At 43.2% G+C, this 25,298-nt stretch overlaps 1 protein-coding gene across 1 annotated transcript; it reads right to left on the reverse strand.

Annotated features, from left to right (window-relative positions):
• Positions 1-4,215: 4,215 nt before the first annotated feature.
• On the reverse strand, positions 4,216-9,580 carry CTSL (cathepsin L). Its single transcript, XM_075739513.1, has 8 exons — positions 9,446-9,580; positions 8,838-8,973; positions 8,365-8,487; positions 8,128-8,283; positions 7,565-7,789; positions 5,851-6,019; positions 5,403-5,520; positions 4,216-4,623 (listed from the first exon to the last, which is right to left on the reverse strand). The coding sequence occupies exons 2-8, from the start codon at positions 8,961-8,963 to the stop codon at positions 4,524-4,526; spliced, it is 1,017 nt and encodes a 338-aa protein (XP_075595628.1). The 5' UTR covers positions 8,964-8,973; positions 9,446-9,580; the 3' UTR covers positions 4,216-4,523.
• Positions 9,581-25,298: the final 15,718 nt, after the last annotated feature.

A 25,298-nucleotide genomic window follows, 5' to 3' on the forward strand; every position in this document is an offset into this window, starting at 1 on the left:
GTATTTTATAAATGCCTGTCTTCATGTTTTCTTTGCCCCTTTACTCACAAAGGTTGGTGGTAGCTTTTCAACAAACACTAACTAGCCTGAGGGAGACAAAAAATGCTGCAGAAATAAAATTTTAAGTCCACCGAAAAATAAATCTTCATGCAACTTAGCATGAAAAAAAAGAAATAAAGCACGGTCATGTTCCCTGTGAATGCAAGTGAAGGTGGCTTCTTCTGGGGTCTCTGATATATCTAAACTAATTGATCCATGGATCAGATCTCCACCATGTGGCCAACACTCCTCCTCCCCAAACTGAAGTTTCAGGTAGGGGTCCTTGCCTGTTTTCAGATGAGCCTTACTGAATGTCAGCTAGGTTTGGTTTTGTGAATTGAATCTTTGCAAATTAAATTTTGTGTCTGATTATATCCTTTCTTCCCAATCCTTCAGGTGCCCCTGCTTACTTACTTACTTGAAATTTCACTAATCATTTGATAAAGCCCTGATTACAGAATGAGAGTAAACATCCCCATGAGTGATATCATCTTAAACAATTCTTTCTTCAAAACAATGTATTAGCTAAGTTTTAGCATTTCCTGTTATGACTTCCAAACAAGAAGTGTTGGGACAGACTGCAGTTAAAAATGGGCCCTCCATCTGCTGTATACCTTAATAAAGTGCAAGGAGAGCTAGAAGGCAGAAGGATCAGCTTATGTTATCACAGCCATCAGGGTATGCTCAATTCCTTGGCTAATAGCCAGAAATTGCAGTTAATCTCTAATATGTAAAAACTAATTAATGGGTATTAAGCTTAAGAAATACATGGAAGGATTTTTTTATTTCATCAAGGAGATTAATTAAAAAGCAAATATTGCATAACTGTTGTTCAGAAGCTAGAGGTTTTGTCATCTTGTTTTTTTGAAGTGGATATTCCCATTTTCCTATACCTCCAGTTGTCTCAGAATGATGTTTGCTGAGTGCCCGTATGCAGACCATCAGTTAATCATTCACTATAGTCAAACTTCACTGATACAACTCATCACATTTGCTTCCCTGTAGTCCTTCAAAATATTTTGAAAGTTACTTACCTGCATGGATTGTGTAGGGGGTAATAAACTTATTTATTCAAATGTTAATGTTCAGAAATTGACTTAACATTAGCAAAGATGAAAAACAACACATATTAAGAAAAAGACAGAATTCCATTCTACTTAGCAGTCACAGGTTGGATGAGGAAATGACTGTTATTAAAGGGAAAAGAAAGTTTCCTACATGACAGTTACATTCATTTCTCGTTGGAGTTTAAAGAAGCAGCACTTCATGTGTAAGTGGAATCATTTCTTTTCATGGTTTTCCTTTCCTCAAGAATATTTGTCTTTAGAAACTCATGAACCACTACTGATAAGTACAGTCATTCACTAGGCAGATCAGAGAAACCATTATTCTTACGAGACCTTTGGGACAAGCACAGTCTATTTAGGAAGCACCAGCACATGGAAACCAAATGCAAAATCTTTTTTCTTCCTAAATTTAAATAAAGCAGTTCATTTTCACAATGAAGATGAAAGCAAGCAATGACTGCAAAGCTTTATCACTGTAGAGAACTTCCATTTACCATCCATGTAATATAGTGCGAAATCATGTATTTAGATATGCATAAGACTCCATTAACAACAACAGTAGCTGTCATTTAGACAGGGTCTAAACAGGGCAATCTAGATAGGATGTTTTACTGATAAGACATGTGTACTAGTATCTTTAAAAATAATACATCTTGTAATAAATCCAACTTCAGCTATCAGCAGGAATATAAAAACAAAGAAAGCCTGGAAAAAATTCATCAAGAGCTTTTCTGGGAGCACCTCAGGAGCTTTCTGTGTGTGCATGCATAACCCGTGTTTGCTACATCTTCACAATGGAACAACTTTGAAGAGAAATCACGCGTTCCCCAACAGGACATATATTATTATGGAATCATTTGCTACTTTATAATAGTACTTCTAAAGTAAATGAAAGAAGAAACAGCTCTACAGAAGATAGGGTCACTGCAGTGGAATCACAAAAACAGATTTAACATAATTATTGAAATTTAACAGGTTTTAAATTTCTACCAATGTGCCTAACTGCAACTTACACAAAATTTTAATGTTTACAGTGTCATGTAAGGAAATTCTGGGTGAAGCTGTTACTTAAGAAGACTGTGTAAATATTGAGTTATCTGCATGACCTGACTTATCCTGTCTCTTTCTTGATTATTCAGAACTCAGAAGAGAGGATGTTCAGCCAGAACAGTCAGCAAGTTTTAATGCATACAAATAGCTGTATTATCACATTTTATTTCTAAAAAAGTCAGGCTGATGCCCCTTTTGTGAGCCTCATTCCCATTTATGTGCATATGCTTTAGAAAGTTGTTTGCTTTTCATTTCCCTTCTGTTCATAAAAAATGCCTGCTTTTCCCAGCAACTTTTATTAACCTTGGCCTTTGTAAGCAAATGCCTTTCTGCCCATTTTTTGCAGCAGTTCAAGTCCTACCAGGCTTTGTCCTGGTCTTACCCTGCAAGTGGATCATCTTGTTTTAATCAATATGGAATACCAGTAACACCTTAGGTGCTACCAAGCTCACAGTAATGCGAGCTTCCAGGATTCAGAAGCATTTAGAGACAGGTCTTTGTTCACCCCCAGTTCTGGGGCAGCAAGAATAAGAAGTAGCTACTGCACAAGGAGTTTACACAGTCACTTCCCTGGCAGCATTTTGATTTTGTCTCCCATTTTGAATGTGCAGACTATTGCCATTTCCTTCTGAACATAAGCCTTTAGAGGACCACCAGCTGACCTCCATATTCATTTCCTCCATAGCTTCCACCAAGCCACGTGGATGCTCTCCATAACAGGCTTAGCAAGTCAGCTTAATAGCTAAATTCTAACCAGTATTTCTGCTCTGTGGCTTGTTAAATAGCCACTGGGATGAGAGAGGCTCTTCCTTTTAAAAAAAAAAAGTGTGTAGGGAGATTCAGGTTAAAAGAATTCATTTATAAGCAGCACAGGGACAGACTCAAAACTGAACAGTAAGTTTGATTATTCTAGATACCTCATCTCATTTCTTCCAAGAAGTGTTTATGAAATGCAAGTTTAAGACTTATTTTATCTAAAACAAGGAAACTCAGCTTCAGTAACTTGGACTACAAGTGTTCCCTTGCATGCAAGGCTATCAGACTCAGGAAAGATACTCAACACATGAAACCCTCTGGATCCATAAATTCTCAACTAGTGCTACTTAAGCTGCAGAACTAGCCTCCTTCCCCTCCATCCCAAATGCAAGAGGGAGTGGGTCAGCACCCAAACAACAAGGCGAGCCTTCCCCTCCCAAGCTGTTCTTGGTATTATGAACTCATCCTCCCCTGGAGAAACCACTGGCACCCAAAACATATCTAAACAACAGTACTTAACAGCTAGTAATTGTGTTTCAGCAGTAGATACCTGCAGAGGAGAAGAGTCCTCTTAGAAGAGGAGGTACAAGGTACAGTGTAAGTCACCACAGTGCCGTCAGCCATCAACTATCCAGGGATTAACAGAGTGGCCCAACTTCACTTTCCATAGGAACAGCATTCCTTTCACCCTCCCTTTTCCCCAAAGCTGGTGTAGGGGCAAGATAGTATTAAGTGTACTACATCTCAGGAAACAAACTTTCTCTTTGAACAGCCCAGGTGCTTTAGGTGTTCCTGCTATAGCCTATAATGCTCAAAAGCAGACAACTGCTCTAACTGTGGAAGTCATAACTACAGAAGTATGGTACTTTGAGGTGCCATAAGAAAACACTAATGGTATTAAAGGTAATCAGAGATCAGATGCCGCACACAAGACACAAGAAGACTTAAGATCTTTGTTACACAGTACAAAGAACCAGAGACTGTATCACCTCTAGGTCACAGGACTAAGCCAAAGTTCACTTACAGACACATTCTAGGGAACAACTAGTTCCAAAGAGTAACAGTCAGATTTTCAGTCACTTCTGCTTCAGTCGATAAATACGTTTTTCCACTTCCAATTTTAAATAAGTTGTCACAAATACCACACTCCATTTTACAAGAGCTGTTAGCCATTCCCAGATAGGGTTGCATTTCAGTAACCGAGGAAGAGACATGCATATAGGCTTCAGTTAGTAATATGATTTAGGATGCCTATTTGATAGGAGACCCAAGTGGAAAAAAGACCAAAAAGCCAAGACATCTGTACACACTGTAATTTAAGTGTTTATTTAAAAAGTAAACCTTTGGGCACATTGCAATTTAAAAAAGGAAAAATACAAAGAAGAATCTGTTAGATTAAGCAGTCGAAAGCTAGCAATATTACAAGCTGTTTACATACCAACATTTACATTAATTTAAAACAAGTGGCATATCACCAACAAGTAAAACATACTTCAAAAGTTTAAAAAAATCAAGTTCACTTTTGAAGGATACAAGTCTACCACATGTGTGAACATGGGTTTGGTCATTTAGTTTAAATCCCCTCTTGCACTGAAATGTTCAGTCTTCAGATTATACAAGTGGATAGCTAGCAGCTGTTGCTATTCCACAGTGGTTCTTCCTGTCCTTGGCCATGTAGATATATCCTTTGTCACCCCACTTCTCACCCCAGCTGAAAACAGAAGTAAAGGGATTGTTTGCATATTCAGAAGAGACTTATTCCCCCCCCCAGCCCCCCATAAGTGTTTAATTGAAAACTGCCACCTTCCATATTTGTGGAGAAAAATCAAGACGGCTGCAGCCAAACTAAAGTGCTTTCCAGCAATTTCACCCCAAGCTCAGAGAAATAAAGGGTGCAACCATACTCTTGCTAGGTGCGCAATCCTGGATCACGGGTGCCTAAAGCTCAAACATTACTCCCAGACAACTTTAAGGGAGGATCAAGACTGCAAGCAGCATTTGAGGGTGGTGCCGCAATAATGCTGAGAACATGAGACAAGCTCATGTGACATGCCCTTTGGCATTAATTTATTGTTTTCCCTCTAAACTAGGAAGTAAGTCCACCTTTAAAGTTGGAGTGCCACCCTATTTAACACAAGCAAGCAGCACTCCACTCCCAAAAAAATCCATTACACAACCTGGTTTCCTCATGCTCCCCTCTGTGCCACCACTTTAACATATACTAGCTTCAGAGGCTGTTCCAGTACTGAGCTCCCCTGAATTAACTGAAAAAGCTGAAGAGTAAGTTTGCTGCTTTGGGCCTACTTTATTAGGCTGCCAGCAGTGTGAGTCAGGTTTAACTTTTGTCATACAATACAGTCTGAGAACAGCCTCCAGATTTTCCACATGCAGATTTTAATTACTGTTGTCTCACCACCCCCCACTACAAGAGACAAACTACCTTCCCTTCTCCCCTACCCCCAACAGGTACAAGGCAGAGAGATATCTTACCTGTTCTTAACAATCCAGTATTTCTTCCCATCTACATCCTCCCCCTCAAAGCCATAACCTACAACCAGAACACCATGGTCCAGGTCTTCACTGCTGCAGTCTGGTTCATAGTAGATACCTGTGGAGGCATAAGTTCACATGTGAACAAGCTCATCTGCAGAAAACCCTTCTCCCCTGCAAGAAGCTTTGTGCATTTCAAATTAAATGTTGCACAGCTTCTTGAGAGTCAGAGAAAGGTGTCATAAGTGAAGTGTATCATGGCAGAAACTGAAGGACAAGTACACACATTTGCAAGAGAAGCATAAAGTGTGGAGAACCTGGACTCCCAATTATGTCTTTTGTCACAAGATCATAGTTGATTTTTTTCACATATTAAACTGAAGGGTAATGAACACTGAGTATTCAAAAAAGAGTTCTCTGCTAACAAATTATTTGTAACAAATCCCACCTGACTGATAGAACTGGAACGAAGAGTGTCCTGCATCAATAGCAACAGAGACAGGACCCACAGCTGCTACTGCTTTCATGAGAGCTCTTTCATGTCCTTGAGGGATGTCAACGAAGCCAGTATCATTAGCAGCATTGTACTCTGCCTTGTAGCGACAGTCTTCATCATCCTAAATAAAGCAAGCCCTAGTTATTACATAGTTCTCCACTTAACACACAAGTGACCACAGGAACTACCAGACATTCTGTGACTGCTGCCTTAAAAACAAGGGACCGAAGATGATTCAATTGCTTCAGCAGTGCCTTGAAAGGAGAAGGGCAGAGGGAGAACACAGGAGCTGCTTTTTAGTTTCTCAAAGTTACAGAAAAAGCAAAGGACAGTGGGGTCCAAAAGGAAAACTTTACTGGAATACAAAGGACCACCATATCCTGGAACCCTGGCTCCTTTGGTGGGCAGGACAAATATCTTTTCAGCAAGGAAAGAAGCCCAGAATGCATTAATGGGCAGTGGAAGACAGCCAAATATTCATTAATTACAAAGCAATCCAGAAACTGCTCATTGAGCAAGCACTTAAAATCCACAATTTTAGTCTGTCAGTTTGAAAAACTGTGCAGAATGATTTGGAAGTTAGTAATTTGTACTGCTTGACCTTATATACAGGTAATACATAGTTCATGTATTTTGCACTTCACATTTTTTTTTGTAGTAAAACCTGAACTGTTGGTGCCACAGGCATTTACCTCAGGAGAAAAGCCTAGTTTGGAAGTCAGGCCATGTGAAATTGAAACAGATTGAAGTAAGCACATCCCTCCCTTAGCTGTGTGGTAAGATTAGTACTAATGTTGCCTCACCCCAACTAAAAGAACACAGAGTACACCTCATTTGCTTACTTTTTGTACTTGACAAGTTAAGCACTTCCTATAACCAACTGGGATATCTGGAAGAGCCAAGATGAGGAAAAAATTGAGATTACAGGGATGCAAGTGAACAGGAACACAAATCCAAAGGCTCTGTATTGCTCACAACAAATGGCATTGCTCTTGCCCATTCAGACAACACAAAATAAGCCACAAGACAATACTCTATAGTGAGCAGAGCTTCAAGCGGTAGATCGCAAACCATGGGCTCTGAAGTGATACCACAATTTACTCCTGCTCTTTTGTCCTCTCACATCTGCTTAATTTTCAGTAGATCATCAGAAGCATGTTAGAAGTCTGCCTGTTATCTGCATTTATGCATATTTAGTCCAGAAGTAGAACTTAAGGCATTGCTAACAACTATTGTTAAAAAACACATCACACTAGCTGCAAGAATTATGGGGTAGCAACCCCATAAAAGCACAGTTACAGGAAGCTGAATTCCACCCCTACAACAAAGTAGCACTGTTGACAAGGGCTGGGTTCTGGTTTGGTGTGTCAACCAAGATAAGGCATGATCCCTGATAGTAGGGCAGCAATAAGAGGGAGGAATAAAAATGTTTGCTCTAGTTTTTCCAACTGGTCTGGTAAGATTTTGACCTCAAATACCAGTGCAGTATGTGATTCTTCCTGGGGCTAGCAGTCATTGTAGTTTTCTTAGGAAAGATGCAACAGGAAGAACAGATGTACTGATTGCTACTTAGACTTTTTCCTTTCTAGGTATGAGTTTCCCAACACATAGTTTGGCCACACAAAGTACATGACACCTGCAATACAAGTTCGGCTATTGCACTTACCTTTGCAGTATATGGGTAGGATTCCTCTGAATCAATTCCCCCATTATCCTGCACATACTGGAAAGCCTGGTCCATGAGACCACCATTGCAGCCTTGATTCCCTTCAGGACGAGAGCAGTCCACCAGATTCTGTTCACTCAGTGAAACAAGTTTGCCAGTTTTTCTGAAGTGCTGCCCTTCAAGAGCTCCTGTTGTGCTGAAAGCCCAGCAAGAGCCACACTGACCCTGAAGCAAGAAATGAAATCACACGTTACAAATCCAGACAGATTAGTCAATTATACTTCCCTTACCACAGATCTAAACATGAAATACACAAAAGCCACAAGTCCAACTTCAGTTTCACACACTTAGCATATACATGTGAAGATACTACAGCCTTTTCAGTCCTTAGACATTTAGTACAGAACTCCTCAAAAATCCTAAAGCTCTTTTATCAAAATGGCACTTAATTCAGTAAGCTTCCTTCATTAAACAAGTCCACAGTGTTTTTCCTCTAAGGAACTGGAGGCAGAGTTCAGAAAACTGAACCTGTAACTAGTTAAAAATCCACCATCAGAGAGTACCTGGTCTTTAACTGGAGTTACATATCCCTTCTCTCTCCAGTCTACTGATCGGGGCACTTCCAGGAAGCTGGGCTCAAGAAACTGGGATCCTCTGTACTTCCTTTCTGATTTCTTGTGGGCATAGCCATTCATCAGCTGTCTGAACTCATCAGTTGTCTGAAGAAAATTCAAGACATGCAGTCACCACCTATTACACCCTGCTGTTTAGAAGTGTATGTTTCATGCCTCTATACATACCATGTCACCAAACTGATTCATTCCCAACTTGTAGGTGTGTTTCCCTAACGTGTGATCCAGATTATGGAGTTCAATCATTTTCAGATTCTTCTCCCACACCACTCTCCTCCAGCTTTCCTCTCTCTGAGGGGCCAGAAAACAACATACTTCAAGGAGAAAGTTCAAACAAAGTTCACTTGCACAATGATGGGCTTTGTTACGGCTTGTATACTTGGGCAAGTGTAGACTACTCAAACAAGAAGTCTGAACACTGTTTAAAAGGTGGCCTTTTTGCCACCCTCATGGCAAAAGAGTGTACAGTACAGCTGAGTCGATACACAAAAACAGGAAAGGAACCGAGGAAGAGAGGGATCATCCTTCCCAAGCGCAGGCCATAGCCGGCATTAAAACAAAGCAGGCATGACTCAGCTGGCAGGGCCCAGCTGACTGCACTCGGTATTTGCTGAGATGAGCACGTATCCCCGGGCGCTCACCTCATGGTAGTCCTTGTTGTGCCACGACTTCCACAGCTGCCAGTGGCCGTCCAGATCGGGGTCCACTCTCGGAGCGCCGAAGGCCAGTCCCAAGCAGAGGCCGAACGTGGTCAAGCACAGATTCATGCTGGCAGATCTGCCGGGAACGGAGGGGCAGCGGTCAGACAGAGCAACGCCCAGGCAAGCCGCCCGGTGCTCCGCGGGCCTCAGCACGCAGGGGGATGGCGGACCCGAAACAAGCCCTCCTGCCGACGCGCAATTTGTGCTCCTCCCCTTCATAAAGCCGATTCCAGGAGAGAAAAGCAAACCGCGCACCCGAAACAAGTCCACCGGAGCGGACACGTAGGGAGGCTGACCGCCTTCACCGAGCCTTTCCTGGAGGCCTCATGAACCGGGCCTCTACCCGCCCACCCCGGGGAGCGGGGCCCTCGGCCGCGACTGTAAACAAGGACTCAGAGCGGGTGGCCGGCAGCCTCCGGGGGAGCGGCTGGAATGGCGGCCCCCGCGCCCCCCTCCCCCGGCAGGAGCCGCCCTGGCGCAGGACAAGGACGGAGCTGAGGCCGGCGGGTCCGCCCCGCCCTCGCTCTCCCTCCTTGTACCCCACTCACCTCGTCCGACCCCACTCACAATTCTCCAGATCCCACAACCCAGCGACGCTCAGTCCCCGCCGTCCTTCTTATAGCCGCCGTGGCCGTGCCCGCCCCGCCGCGCCGATTGGCGGCCACGCCGGGCCTCGCCCCGCCGGGCCGCCCCTCCCGCCAGGGCCTGGGCCGCGGCTGAGGGCGGGGGTCTGCGCCGCGGCCGGAGGCCGAGCCGGAGCTGGCCGCTGTCAGCCGACGGCAGTGGGTCCCGCCGCCAGGCCCTCGAACCGGGGCAGCCCCGGTGGCCAGAGCTCCTGAAGACGATGTGGAGCCGCCCTGGGGACATCCCGCACCACTGCAGCCGCTATGTTGGGCAATGTTTGTCTAAATATTTATTATAAGTGCCGGCAGGCTGGAGATAGTGGCAGCACACTAAGCCGGTTGGAATTTAACCTAGGGAGGACTTAAAGCGAGTAAACGGCAGCCTAAAGAAAAACAAAATCTGAAGAAAAAAGGCAAAAAAAAGGCGAGGTGTTTGCAATTGCAGACCCAGCCCCGGTCCCACGTTCCCGCTGACGGCTCTTGCGCTGGCCAGGCCGACGAGGCCACTCCCGTGCTGTGGTGGTGGTCCCCGGCCCTGGGTGCCCGGCAGGAGGGCAGGGTGCGCACCTGTGCCCCCTCAGAGGGGTGGCAGACTGTGCCACAGCCAGCTCCTACCTGGGAGAGGTGCTGCCATTGCAACCGTGTTGCAGGGTTTGTTAAACACGGCAGGTTTTGTTGAACACACACCGCGCACGTATGATGGAGTATCTCCCACTGGCATGGTGGTCCCAGTATATTGGTGGTTACACCAGTACAAGAAGCATTTCCAGGAAAGTCCTTTTTATTCCCCCGTAATTTCATGTCTGAAAACTGCTTTTTCCTGCCTCTGGACCCAAGCCTGGTAAGAATCAGTCAGCTATTTTATCACCAGTGTGGCTAGTGTTTACATGCGTAGCATTCAGTAATCTCTACTCCAAAACACTGTGACACTAAGAGTTGTAGAACAGGTGAGATATTAGAAGATTTACACATGCACTTAGTCCACACCTAACCAGGAGTAGACAGACTTTGATTTTTGACAGGGAACTTGCCTCTAGTAGTAGAATAACTGCAAGAGCTATGTGAGGTTGCCTCTTAAACTCTTGTAAAGCAAGTGTTGCTGATGGCTTTAGTTTGCAAACTTGAAAGCACGTATTTAGAGTGAAAAACAAGGTTTGTAGACTGTTGCATAACAGCAAAAAGGAAGAAATCATATGATATATGCTGCTCCCTTTTTTGGTGTCTTAAGACACACAGTATGTCATTAAAACAAGCAATACGTGTAGCAGTCTTTGACTTAAGGAAGCCCCACAGAGCCAAATACATAAAGTTGGAGGGGTTGTCTTGAAAGTACCCATGCAAGTCTCCTGCCACTGAACTAGTGTACTGATTCCCAAAAAATGTGTAAATACACCCAACAATGGTGCTTCTTGATTAGTCAGTAATTGTAAACAAGCCTTGTAAAACCTCTGAGAAAATAAGGTATTTTCAATCTAAACTACTGAAGTGAAAGCTTGCATATGAACACTCAAGACTGATTTATCAGGATGGTTGATACATGTGCAGCCAGGCCACTTTGAGCAGGAATGTAAAACATGGAAAAGACTTCTTCAAAATAGGACTGCAGCAAATGCACACTGGATGCATTACAATTTTTAGGAATTACTTGCTTGTAATTTTAATATTTAATTGCTTTGCAAAGCTGTGTTATCAAATTTCTAGTGGTCTTTGTGGCTGAAATTTCTGCAAGTTCTTGTTTTGCTTTAAGTTGTTGTATGGCTAGTGGCTGACTGACCATACAGTCATCATGGAAACATGTTCTGAAAGGGAGAGAGTTTGACATACACTGCAACAATCAACATTGCATGCTTGCACAAATTTGAATAATTAATAGTGTGTGTAGGTTTGAAAAACTAAACAAGATATCCTTTCCAGCATGAAACTTTTCACTATCTAACCAATTCACATGTAAATACCTCATGAGAGTTAGATGAACTTCATATAGTTTTGCTAACTCATAGTTAGGTTCTTTTGTTTGTGGGTGTTTTTTTTTGTGGTTTGTTTTTTTGTTTGTTTGTTTGGGGTTTTTTTTGAGTTGTGCAGGATTTGAAAAGTTTCTACCTAACAGCTTTTTGCAGATATTTTCTGTGCAATGGGACCTCTCTGTCCTATTTCTGTTAGCTTTGTTTCTGCAACTGTATCTGATATCAGTCAAGTATTGAAAGGCTACAATTAAGTTCTCAATGAGCTATGGATGAGGACTTATTTTCTAAAAGGGCAAGATGTTTAGCTGGCATGACAGGAGGTAAGGTCAAAATTACAGAAGGTCTTGCACCATAAATCACGTCTGCTGCTCTGTAATGCACCCTGAGATGCACTAGGACAAACCAATGCTTTTCCAATGGTGTGAAGTCATGTCTCTTTGGGGAAGTTACCGTGCAGTCAGCTAGCATGTGATACCACTGTGCTACCTCTCCTTGTGAATATTGTTAGTGCACATACACACACAAATGCTGGATACCATTTTTACTATGAAGATAAGTTCACACTTCAAGTTTATTTAATTATCGCACACAGGGAAATGTTAACTGAATTTGTTGAAATTCTTGAAGGAGACAGGAAGACTTTCACCTTCAGCATGTTGACTTTCGACCTGCACTGAGTCATAACAGTTGTGTGGACGTATCAGTTCCCCAGGTATTTTGGGAAGGAAGCCTGGGAGCCCAGGTGCAGAAACATAGGCATATACAAGGGAAATCTGCATGGCAACAGCTATGGGCAGAACCTGGTCATCACAAGAGTGCCATTTAGAAACCTGTGATAGGAAGCTGGCCTAGGACTACCTCAAACTCCAGGACAAACATCTCCTCTTTGAGAGTTGTATTATATTGTCATCAATGTGAAGATTGCCAGCCACGCTGCAGAGACTGTTCATGACTTTTGTCTAGATAAAAATGCCATACTAGACAGCTGCTAGACATCCCTCTGTCCTGGCTCTGTTCATACTGCTCCTGTCTGTGGACCATGATACCAAACTGCAAGCCCAGCATGGTGGTGGTCTGCTGAAGTGAACAGAGGGTCAGCGGCAGCAGTTACAGGTAATTAATGGACAGATTCTGCTAGAAATAGTTTTCCATCAAACTGTGCAACCTTGTGACACTCTGCTGCAGTCACACCAGCCACAGCAGTCTTTGCACTGTTGAAAACATCTCTGTGGGGACTAGCAACTGTGGGGGGTCTTGTGTGCAAAGCATTCCTTCTAGGTTAGCAGAGAGAAGGGGTGAAATCAAGAGCTCCTTTGGTTCCTCTGCTTAAAAGCTCAACTGAAGCCATGCCATCCAGTCCAAAGGAGACCTAGATAGCCATGCTAATCACAGTCACAGTCTTTTCTGCAATAACCTAAAGATCAAAACTTTGAAGGAAGAAGAGCCTTGTTGATTAATTTAAATCTCTCCTTTTTGGAGCATAACTTTCCAAATTGCTTTGAAAAAGTAGCTTTTGAGGAACTCTATATATGCAAAAGTCCAACTGTTTGCCAAAGGCTTGCCACTCTTCCCAAGATGCAGGAACAACACCTTTTAATAACTGGTCTTGTTGCCATTGCAACAGCCAAAAGATTGCCAGTCACCCTGTGGCTATCTGGCCCTACAAGATACCAGATAACAGAGGCCATGCATTTCTCAACAGTCCCAAGAACTTGCATAGCGGTGTGTTGCCTCTGCAGTTGGAGGGGTGAACTCACCACTGATCTCCAGGGAACCATCTCATCAGTGTGAAACTCAGCTGCCACTGCATATCCCAGGTGTGCAGCACAATTTTCCCTCTGTGGAACTACTCTACTTATTTGAATCCAGGATTTCTGGAACTTGTTTTGTACTTTTAAATAATTTTTCTTCTTTGTTCTCCTGGTACGAATGTACCAGGGCCAATCTGCATCTGCCAGAAAAAGACCCAGAAATCAGAAATGCAAAGCTTTGTAATGGTGGTTGATTTGCAAAGCTGCAGCAGGCTGGCAATGTATCAAAACCACCTGTGCAATGTAAACAGAATAAGCTATGTCACACTTAACTGTGACAAGAGTGTGTGCACAAGCAGCTCCCACAGATCCGCTATCTCAAGGTAACTCATGTACCATGATCCTTACTGAAGTGAAAACAAGTGGTTTAGATGTCATTTCTCCAAACAGTAAGGAAGGGACATTTTATTTAGGCAATGAAGACTAAATTCAGGATTTTTGTTCCTGGAATACAAAAAGCTGAACTGGCTTACTTTAAAAACTATGACTGTGAACGTGTTTATTTATACCAGGTTAAAGTTCTCTGACTTAAATCTGGTTTCTATCATTTTAGCCTACTACACCACCACTAGAGAATGGAGTTCTACAGCAGCATGGTCTTAGTCAAGGTGGATCTTAAAGTATTATCCACCCTCAAATGCAAATTATTGTAGTTCACAACAAGCTTTCACTGACCAACTTTGATTAGATGCTAAAAAAAAAAAAAATTCCAGTCACATTTTGTACTTCTGTTCAGCCAAACATTGATCCAGTTTAGAAAAACAGGTATATTTCAGAGAGCGCTGTCCTGATTTTACATGCCAGAGTCTGGTTTATGTGTAAGAAATGCCAGAGTCATATTTGTGTTTAGGAGAATGACACTTTAAAAAAGCAGGTTAGCTTTCTTCTGTTTTATGGCAAAGATTCTTCTTACAGAAAGAAAACACAGCAAATTTCCAACACCAGAATGACTTTCAGGGTGTGAAAAGGCAATTATAGAACACATATCCCTATGACATTATGGAAATGCTATGTATTTTTAGTGACAGTTTCAGAAAAGTTTTAGGAACTGCTTATATTTTTTACCTAACTTGATTTGAACATGGCTGGCAGAAAGGCTACCAAAAAAGCATGATAATTTTTTCTTCTTCCTCACAGCTCCATGAAAAGCCTCCCTCCCCAATTTGGGCATTCCTCAACAAAGATCTGAGGTGGCTCTGGAGTTTATAATGTCCCTCTGGCATTAGCAACGTTCGTAAGTACGCACTTAAGAATATTTGTTCTGGATTCTCCCTAGTAAGAAATCAAACTGTGGTTCAGCTGGAGCACCCATAATGGCAATTAGTGCATCGTTATTAGGTTAGAAAAGTAAGTAGCATCTGCTTCAAGGGAACATAAACAGGGTTCTGTCAGTTTTCTGAAAACCTGGGAGATGGCTGGCTGGGGAGCAGTGACACAACCTTTCTGAAACACTTTTTTTTTTTTTCAGCAGTCTTGTGATCTCCCAGAACCATCATTTCCTCACCCAAGTGCCAGATAAGAAACTGCATTCCAGCTTCTCTGCTGGCCCACAAGGCAAAGGCGACTTCGTTTGCATCTCAATGTCTTACTTGGTCACAGGATTTGGGGAATGATGCAAGGGATTGCTTGCCTTGCAAGAAAGACTGGGTGGAGGTCCTAGTATTGCCACTACTTCAGGGTTAGGGTTTCCCAAAAGCAATATTATTTTCCGGTGAGGTTTTCTGATGAACTTATTTTTGTATGTATGGAAAAAATGAGTTGTTTTGGTTTCTTTTTTCTTTTACCTTAACTTGTATTTTTTAGAGAGGCTAAATAATGAGTCATACTTGAAATCAGCTTTGAAGCTTTGACCATGGTATAGCTAATGTACTTAAAATTTCAAACCTCAATTTGATTGATTTCTCATTCTTTACTCAGTGTCTCCTCCTGATTTCTGGTGACTAGTCATTTCTGAGTTTCAGGAGATTGATGATTTTAAAAGCCAACCTGGGAAAATAGTGGGAGGATGTGAGGAAGTATCATATTAAATTGCTGATGTAGAAGTTCATAAATATAGAATAATTTCCACATTGTGTTGATGTTTCTCTAAAATTTAAAGGGCATTGATAGTTTTTTTTTCCCTCATAATAAAAGGGATTTTTTTTTTTCAATTTTTACACAAAAGTAGTTACTATTTTCCGACTCTCTTAATTCAAAATTTTATTGTAACAAGTTGGGAGTTGCAAATCCTGTTTGTATTGTAAAGCTCCCCTGACCGAGACCAATTTTTTACTACACATCTCTACTCTAGAGATCACAGTGAAGGCATTTTAACAGAATTCAAAGGCGGCTTTGGGGAGTATTTCATAGACTATTTAATATTTGAAATCAGATTTTGAGTTAAAAAAACAATGATCCAACATTTCTGTTTTGAAACGGAAGCAGTAATAAAGTTCAGAGAGGTATAAATCTTTAAGTGCTTGAGTGCAGTGTTTGTGCTTCTGCAAGCTGTTGTAAACAGTTGCAGAGCATGAAAGAAAAATCTGTTTTTCTCATGTTGTTCTTGGAGCAGTGCTGTCTAAAGGGCAAGTTGACATGCTGGAAAGCATTTCCCATGATAAGGTTAGAGACTGTGAGTGATGTGAGGAATTATTTTTAAACTTAAAAGTTACAGGCTGGGCTTCATTAACAGATCATGTGAGGGAAGGTTAAACAAAAGCTGCTTGCAGAAGAGGAGAGACGCAATTGAAACAATCAAATACCGGTTTAAAGCTTGTTTTCCTGAAAATCAGGTAAGAGGAAAAAGAGAGGAGTGCATGTGCTTTTTGGGTAAGAGCAGTGGTGACTCACAACTGCTGTCATTCCTGCTTTACAAATGGGAAGGCTGAGGCAGAAAGAAGCAATACCTTGCTGTTGTGGCCACTGAAATCAAATGAATGACCCGTGGATAGACCACTCAAGGCTCTTCAATACAGACGTTAGCCATGTTAAACCATAATGCATCTTTCCCCGCCCCCCCCCCCATGTCTTCTGCTAATCGAAATAAATGCAAGAGTTAGCTCATTTGTTTTGGGAGTGCAAACAGATGTGATACAAATCAGTGCAATACGCATTGCCTTGGCTGTCTCCGAGAGCCAGTTGAAGCACAGTCAGCCCATTTAACACCAGGATGCTGGTAACTGCTGTCAGATTTACATAATCATTTCAAATATTTTAATCACTGTTTAATCACTGTGTCAGACACACACTACACCAGGTCTTTCATAGGACCTTTCTGGCCACCAAAGACGTGCTTGATTGGAATCTTCTCACTATCAGTAGAGCAGAGTTTCTTTTGATCTCTCCCTGTTTGATCAACCCGTGGAGCATCCTAAATATATACTCCAAAGCTTCAGGACAGCACAGCAGAAGGAAAAGGACTTCTGCACTGGTTCCTCATGGGGTATGGACTGTGAGTGTGTGCAGGGGGACATTCATCTGGATGTGAGATGAAGATGGTTTAATTAGTGGCCAGTATGAAACAAGATAATTTAGGAAACTACTTCACATCGCAGCAGTGTCTTGATGACTCCATGACAAGGCCATACATAGTGCAGCAGCTGCAGAGCTGAGCGCTGAACGCTGCTTCCCTGACTTGTCTCATGAGCAGCTATTAGCTTATGCAATTTCCTCTTGCTCCATATGGGAACATCCACGGGGATTTCACTAGACCTTACCCTTAGGCTTGCAGAAGAAGACAGTGCACAACTGACACAACATCTATACAACCACTTCTCATCCCCATCACCAGAGTCTTCCTCTGGTCTTATAGCAGGCGATCTCTTAGGGTGTGGTCATGCAGTGCTAGAAAATTGGGCTGGCATGGGGTGATCACCGTGGTGCCTATGGTAGCATACAGCTGTGCTGCACTGTGGCTCAGCTGCCTAAAATGTGGGCCTGCCGAAGTCCAAGCCTCACCACCCCCGTCAGCATCCTTTACTAGCAGATTCCTACCTCCCCGAACAGTATTGCAGCAAGTCTGAGATTTGGGTATCAGCCAAGTAAGCTGCTTTACACGCTGGCTTGCAATCAACTCGTTACCTACAATACCCATGATCTAATGCAAAAATTTGACGTTTCCTCATCACTGGAAAGGTGGGATGAAACCCCTTTGCCCAGGCGCAGTCCCAAAACAGGGTGCCTGGGTTGCCTTGTGCTCCCTTGCCCCCGGACAGCAATCCCAAACGCCTCCCATTAGCGTGAAGGGCAGACAGCTGAGCACACAGTGCAATCCAAACACAGTGCTGGCTGTTTCCTCTCCCCCAGTAAACTTTTTTTTAAGGATTTTGTGTTTGACTAAACAAATAACTCTTCAACACACAGACTGTGTTTAAGGGAGGAGATTTTGGGCTCCTTTTGGCTTTCTTTAGTTGGCAAAGGCTGGGGCAGTCACGCTATGGGGGGCACAGGAGCCACTGCCCGATGTGTCCCTCCTCTGCGCCATGGGAATCAGTCTGCTTGTGTGAACACAGGCTGCTCCAGCTTCCTTCTCTGCTGAAAGGGGCTTTCCCTGCTGCAGGATTCAATGCCGATTTACAGGCCCTCAGTCTCCACACTCGGCTCTAGAACTAGATGCATTCACCACCTGGCTGCAAAAGGTCAATCGCCAAATACCTCGATGGAGACAGACAGAAAGGAAGGAAGGGAGAAAGAAAGGAGGAAACAAACAAAATATGCAACACTAGCACTCCAGAGCTTACCTATAAAATCTTGTGACTGTCTTGACCATATGCACAGTGGCAAATATCCATGTAAATGTTAAAATATTTTTCTAATTATTCTTTTTTCCTAGCAAGAAGCATTTTTTTTTGCATTACCAATAATTGTTTAACTAAATAATATATCCATAACTCATATGTAACATCACACACATTGTTTAGTGTATTGTTCAATGGGCTGAATTTGTACTGTCCTAAACCATTCATGGAATGTACATGAAAATGACTAGAAAGAAGGGTAAACTATTAATGGAAAAACATGCTTTAGTGATGTTCTGCATTTAGTATACTACGATCATTTAAATTAAAATGCTCCTTCATAATAGTATTAAAAATTTCTCCCCTTGAAGCAGTAGTTGAAACTAAAACTAGAGAATTCCCTAGTCAAATACCGGATTAGACTTGGTTGAGCTGGCTTGAAAGATTTCTAATTCCATATTTTTTCCCCCTCCTCTCCTTTACTGCTCACCAAAAGGCAAGCCAAATACAAGTGGCAAAGTCCAGCTGAGACTAGCCCATACTTCTTTCGGTATTTGGCTACATTTAAAAACTATGTGTAGTCTGAAGGGGCTAAAAACATTAAATCAACTGCTAAAGAGCTATAACATAAAGGCTGGTAGGTGCAGATTTTCTTTTAAAAATAGCTTAGATAGTTCAGACTCAGATAACTGGCTGGCTTTCCATGTTTGCTTTTAAACAGGAATCGATATACACATGTTTTTAAATGATACCGGAATGGCTTGCACGGCTATGTCTGCATGTTTTAGCTGTGGCCCTAACATGCCCTTTTCACCCGTACTCAGGGATAATTTTGTGCCTTGCAGATGGTCCCGTACAAACCCAGCGCCGCGGAGGTTGTTTGCTCCTCCCGCGGTAACCTCGGTGAGGTGGAAGTCCACTTCCTCAGCTGCGGGCCCCCCTGCCGCCGGTGGTCTTTCTCTTAACCTTTCCTCATGTGACAAAGGTTGCGTGCTGAGGGCTCCTCGTGCCGAGTGAAAATGAAGACAAACAAAGGTTAGAGTTGCCAGAAGCGACTGATAGTTGGCTTAAGTAGAATTTGTGGGATTTCTTAACATTTTCCCATTTTTCTCTTCCACCCATCAGGTCAGTTCATAGTCCTTTACAGAGTGCTTTCAGAGCTCATCTTCTTCAAAACAAAAAAGAGCAAAAATAAGGTTTCCCTCCCTCCTCCGCCCAATCTTTATCAGCAAGACTATTTGCTCTGTAAAATTCATTGTCAGCCTTACCTTATCACTATCCTTTGGGAGAAGCAGATGGCACCAGCCACCCTAGATACTGTGTTAAAGCACATTGTATGTTTTCAGCTAAATCTTGATTGAAGATAATCAAAACAAAATAAAAAGGAGATAATAAAATACCTCACTGTAATGATATTGCTACTGAACGTAATGCTTTGCATTGATTGAATGCCTTCCTCTTCCGTGAACATGACCTAACGATGCTTTGTTAATTAAGTCCTGTGGGGGATCAATCCTGAAAATAATTTTGGACTGGTGTCTCTATAAAATCTCCACACAGCTGTCAGGACGCTTTCCTACATATTTTCCTAGCTAAAGCCTGGCTGCAAAGACAAATTCCTCAGGCTGACAGATCAGCATATGTGTCACTGCCGGGTTGCCTGAACTTTAAGGGCAGAAGAAGAAAGGCAATTCTCAAGCTACTTTTCTTTTTTTCTTTTTTTGAGATAAAATGTTAGTACTCTCTTTGTAAAAGGCCCAGAACCATTTCTTTCACGCAAAACACTGGAAAGACTACAAGAATTCATCAGCTGATAGATTTGCAATTCATCAGCTCAGATGTAATTCTGCATCCTGAATTCACTACACACCTAGAGTAGAAAAACAGCAGAATGGCAATATCATGGTCCGGTGAGGTCTTGGCTGCACTGCTGCTGTTCTCCTCAAACAGGGGAATCGAGGAGGATGCTGGTTACTTGTTCTCACATACTATAGCAAAGGTATATTCATAGAAACCCAGTTGCTCTGTGCAGTGCTATTTTTTTCTGATAAGACTGCAGATAGTGGGTCTGTGGGTGGCTCTTTATGAATGCCAAGTAGGTGAGATATATCACAAGAGCAATTTTGTCCTCGAATTCCTGGACAACCTTCTCCTTACCTTCGGTGATGTACTTGCAATTGTGTGGCTGCGTAGTTCACTTGCCTGTTGTTTTCCTCCATGTTTCCGTTTTGTTCCTCCCTCCCACTGGTTCTGGGAACAGCCAGGGTTACCTCACATTTCCAAACAGCTTTTTGAAGTTACTAACATCAGTGTTTTTCTCACTAAATTGCTGAGCATGCCACGAAGCAGGGGCTTCTTATAAACAAGGAGTGCAAACAGAAATTAATCACAACTATTTTTTTCCATTTTCCTGTTTCAGAAAGACAGGAAAATATGCAGTTTTGTGTGAATCATAGCGAAGCGCACAGTGCCTTATCCTGCGTCCTTGCGTAGGCTGAGCTCAAAGAGCGGCAGAGTTTCACTAGGTAGGCAATGCAGAAGAATGGTGAGATTCACACTTGCCCTGCTCCTGCACCCTGAGTCAGACCATCAGTACTTTCTGGGGTTTTTTTCCCCTAAGAATGTAAGACCTAGGACATCACATCATCTGTGTGACTATTTCCCTCCTCCTGTATTTTTTGTGCACATCGGACATCGCAAGTGAGGTGTGAAAGGGAGGAGAAGTCTCCAACTTGCCTGGAAGGCAGCAGTTTGGTAGGAGAGAAGAAAACCAACCCAGAGCCTCCACTGGGGGAAAGCCAGGCAGGCCAAAGCTGCCACAAAATAGTGCTTGGCAGCTGCCAGTGCTCCCCCGTCTGAGCTCCAGACTCTGTGTGGCACAGCTCTCTCTTGCTCAGTGGGGATGGGAAGAGATATGGAGAGCAAAAGAGGAACAGGAGAAAAAAGAGAGATACAACGATAATGAGAATTCATTGGTTCTGCCCTCCCACCGTTTTTTTCTGCCGTCGGTGTTGCTCAGCTGTCTTCACAGCTGTTTCTCTCGTTTACTTGCAGAAGATCCTCTAGCTACCTCTGTGTCACTACTGAACACAGACAGATTCTTGAATCGATGAACCGTAGCTATGAAGAGCCAGGGGGAGCACATTCCTGCCTGCACTTCTTTTGTAAAGAAACTGAAGTGTGTTGAAGCAAAAGGGCAGTGCAGTATCCTTGGCTAGGAAGATCAAGCCTTTGCACTGCAAGCAGGCTGGCTGCAGACAAAGGAGGAGGCAAAGGCAGGATGAGTTTTGCTTTTCCATTTGACTGTTTTTGATTACGTGAATGCTTCTGGGGTAAATGAAATCACTAAAGACTGAACACCCTGTGACTGCCAAGTATGATGTGACAATGTATTTCTTCTCATCATCATCAGAAACCAACAATGATAATAGACATCAATAATTTTTCTAACCAAGCATCTTAGAAAAGCAGTTAGATTGAAAGGATCAGCACTAAAGCTCAACATATTGCATGAAGAATCCATTATTTAATATGAATTTTAAAAATAGAACACTTTCCCGTTTCTATAGATGCGAGTTCTAAAACACTTGGCAGGAACCTCCAGCCATCCCAGTTCTGAAGACAGTGAAAAAACATGCCCTGTAATATTATCCCCAAAGATAATTTCATATAATTCTGTGAATTCACTCACATGAGTAAACTACATACACACATGTTTAAATGTTTGCAGAGTCGAGCCCTAAACACCTAAGCTGTCTGCTTCAGTGAGATGGTGGAATTAATTATTTTTTCTCAAGGAATAGCTGATAACACAGTCTTTTGTCCACTTGTAATGCAGTGCCTGGGGTTTTTTTTTCAGCACTGAAGCACTAAATTTAATGAAGACTGTAAAATAAAAAATAATTAGAGGGCACACACATGCAGTCTTACTGAGGAAAGTGTGTTTTGAACAGTGTATAATTTAAGATGGTATTTTTCAGAGGACTACATGGAGAGTAACCTGACATTTTTTCTGTGGAAATACCTAACTTGAGAAATTAGCAACTTTCTAAGACTTGTGTAAGCAAATTGTGTGCTATGGAGGCCAAGTGGAACTGGTGAGAAGAAATTCTCTCCCAGCCTCAAAGCGGCTGTGAGCTCATGCATCATTTTTGCAGGTGTTACTCTCTCCAATGCAGTGTATAAGGATCATTCGTGTTTTGTTCCAACCTGTACAAGTGTTACAGCAATATTTCATAGTTATATACATCCAGTGTCCAAAGATTCCAAACTTAGGTCTTGAATGTGGTGAATTGATGTCGGTGGTGTTGCTGTTTGTGCACAGTGTGCTTCACGCTAAAGGGATGCTTCTCATTCTCTTCCAAATCCTCCTGGTTTTCTTCCCTCAGAGGTTATTTGTGGGGACGAGAAGGCTCTGAGCATCGTGAGCTGAGCATTTTCTTTAGGCAGCGTTGATGAAGCAATGCCACTCACAGATGAGATTAGCGATCACTCACATTACTTCTACATGGAGACTGGCAGGGAGAGAGCAGAAGATCAGAGGTGCTATTTTACATAGAGCTTCTTAGAGCCTTTTTTTTCACTTGTCTTTGAGCCTTACTTAATATGCTTTCTTCTCCTACAGCCTCTGTAGAGCTTTATTTTGTCACTTCAAGAATTTGATTTTTTCTGAGCTTCCTCAAGGTGGAAAAGATGTGGGGTTCTGCCCCCCCCCCCTTGACAAAATAAGCCATCCCCTGTGCTGTAAACATCCCTGCAAACTCTTGCTTTCCTTCTTCTCAAGTTGTTCCCCCTGACAGAAAAGCCTGTCTGTCTGTCTACATGGTGAGGGTAACTAACTGAAAGGACAGCAAGAGGCAGCAAATGGTGTGGGGGACAGTCTCCTCTATAGGGCCTTCTTCAGTATGGAGCCTGAGCAGAATAGGGTAAATTCACACTCAGTAGCAAGGATGGACGCAGCACCCGGAGTGCTGGACAAAGAAAGGCATTATGCTTTCCCTTTGAAAGATGAAACAACTCCCAGACTCTTTGTGCTGCTGCAGAAGCAAAGTGTGCCTAGATGCATTCCCATCCAGCCAAGCATTCACAGAGATGTTTAAGCTTGTTGAGCAGGGCCCTGCTAGCATGGTGACTTCAAATGCCCATGTCCACACATGACTTATTTGGCTAGCAGCTATAGCAATTAAACAAGTTCTGCCGGTAGCTTTGGTTGACAAAGGTTTTTTTCCCATTAAATAGGTCACAACATTGGTTTTTTGATTTGTGCTCTTGTTTACCCAATTCTTACCCTGGCTGACAGGTAACCTGAAGGCACGATGTTGCAAAGGGGCAGTGGGATGGCTGTAGCTTCTCTGGGGAGAGATACATCCAGGCATAGAGGTACAGCTGCAGTGCCCTCCGTACTTCTACGGGAGTCCCTGCGCAGACGGACGGGAGGTGAGTGAGGGGAGGAGATGGGGGTCAGGGCACGTTGTGCTCTGCAGTTTGGTGAGTGTGCAATGCAATGCGGTGTCCCTGGGCAGAGACTGAAGCCAGTGCAGCAGTGCCTTTGAGTGTCTCCCTGCGCCAGACACCTGCCCTTATTGTACCAGAATACAACGCATACAGGCTGTGCAGGAAATTGGCTGTAATAGATATGCGGTTACGTTGCGAAAAAACCTGACTGTGAAATCACGTTTGTTTACGTTACAGAATGGTCAGATGAAAGACCCCTCACCTCCTTTCACAGGTGAATTGAACAGACTGTGCCTCCAAGGGGGCGAAATGAGACCCTCTCTCTCACCTCCCAGAGGCAAGTGTGCTGGCAAGAGTTGAGGAAGGACTGTAAAACAGCCAAACAAAGGAGGAATGTTGCAATGGTCATTTTGAAATGAACCTGTTTGTGTCAAGCAGTGACTGTGGTGATATTTATGCTATGATTCATACTGAAGTGCAGCACCTGGATGACTTTTAGGATAAAAGCAGCAGCAAATACTGTTCTAATGCTTGAGAACAAGCAAAGAAGCATCAGAGATGCTCTTGGCTCTGGGGCTACATGAACTTATAGTAGGGTTTGTGTAAGACCTGTCTGGACCATCTTTCCACTGCAAGGTGCAGCTTGCTTTTAACTGGCTCAGGACAAGCAGGGGTTTGCACAGTTGCATATCTCTCCGTATTCACTTGCAGTCTCTCTTCTCTTTTATGTGGTAATTGCAATTACACTGGCCTGTATCATACGACATTACAGCTCTTCAAGGATGCCCTCAGAAAGTCCCTTACACCAGCTGCCACTCCTCCTTGATGAGAAGTCTGAGCTTTCTTATCTGTGTCTGTGCTAGATAGCCAGCGACGGCGTCTGCCTCTGTGTCTGTAGGCTCCGGGCACCTCCTGGCTGCCTCCTGACAGCCTTGCTGAGAGACATGCATGTTATTCTTTCAGCGCTACTGATAAGCAGACTCTTACAGCCAGGAAGAGGTCAGAGATGGTCACTGCTTTGTATGCCTGGTTGTTGATGCTGTCAGAAGGCAGCTTAGGTATCTGCTTTTAGAAACTCATCATATTCCAATGGGCACCTGTGGGAGCTGCATGTGATAACACTGGAAAAAACAGCTCTTCTGGCGGAATCAAAAAGTCAGGCTCCTGTTCTTCATGGAAACACAGCGTAGAGGCTTCAGAATATGGGCCTCTACTCCCACTCCTGTCTTAAGACAATTGCTAAATATCATGTTAGTGAAAATGCCTGGCTTACTGCCTATCTTACAGGGGAAAATGAGAGCAGGAAAGGAAGTATCCAAAGATTTTTTCCTGCAAGAAGATCTTTGTTTCTGTCGTGGTTTTACCCCAGCCAGCGGCTGAGCACCACGCAGCCGCTTGCTCACTCCCCCCCATTGGGATGGGGGAGAGAATTGGAAAAGTTACAGTGAGAAAACTCGTGGGTTGAGATAAAGACAGTTTAATAGGTAAAGCAAAAGCCGCACGCACGAGCAAAGCAAGACAAGGAATTCATTCCCCACTGCCCATGGGCAGGCAGGTGTTCAGCTGTCTCCAGGACAGCAGGGCTCCATCACGCCTAACGGTGACTTGGGAAGACAAACGCCATAGCTCCGAATGCTGCCGCCCCCCCTCCCTCTTCCCCCAAGCTCCTTATAAACTGAGCATGATGTCATATGGTATGGAATATCCCTTTGGTCAGTTTGGGTCACCTGTCCTGTCTGTGTCTCCTCCCAACTCCATGTGCACCCCCAGCCATCCCGCTGACGGGGCAGTGTGAGAAGCAGAAAAGGCCTTGGCCCCACATAAACACTGCTCA

Source organism: Balearica regulorum, chromosome Z, assembly GCF_011004875.1.
Source record: "Balearica regulorum gibbericeps isolate bBalReg1 chromosome Z, bBalReg1.pri, whole genome shotgun sequence".
NCBI lineage: Eukaryota > Metazoa > Chordata > Aves > Gruiformes > Gruidae > Balearica > Balearica regulorum.

Bases quoted from the DNA above. Each gene is read 5' to 3' on its own strand.
- CTSL (XM_075739513.1), bottom strand. From the start codon at position 8,963: ATGAATCTGTGCTTGACCACGTTCGGCCTCTGCTTGGGACTGGCCTTC. The intron at 8,284-8,364 runs GTATGTATAGAG...AATTTTCTTCAG, and splicing joins TGAATCAGTTTGGTGACATG to ACAACTGATGAGTTCAGACA. The intron at 4,624-5,402 runs GTAAGATATCTC...TTCTGTTTTCAG, and splicing joins TACTGGATTGTTAAGAACAG to CTGGGGTGAGAAGTGGGGTG.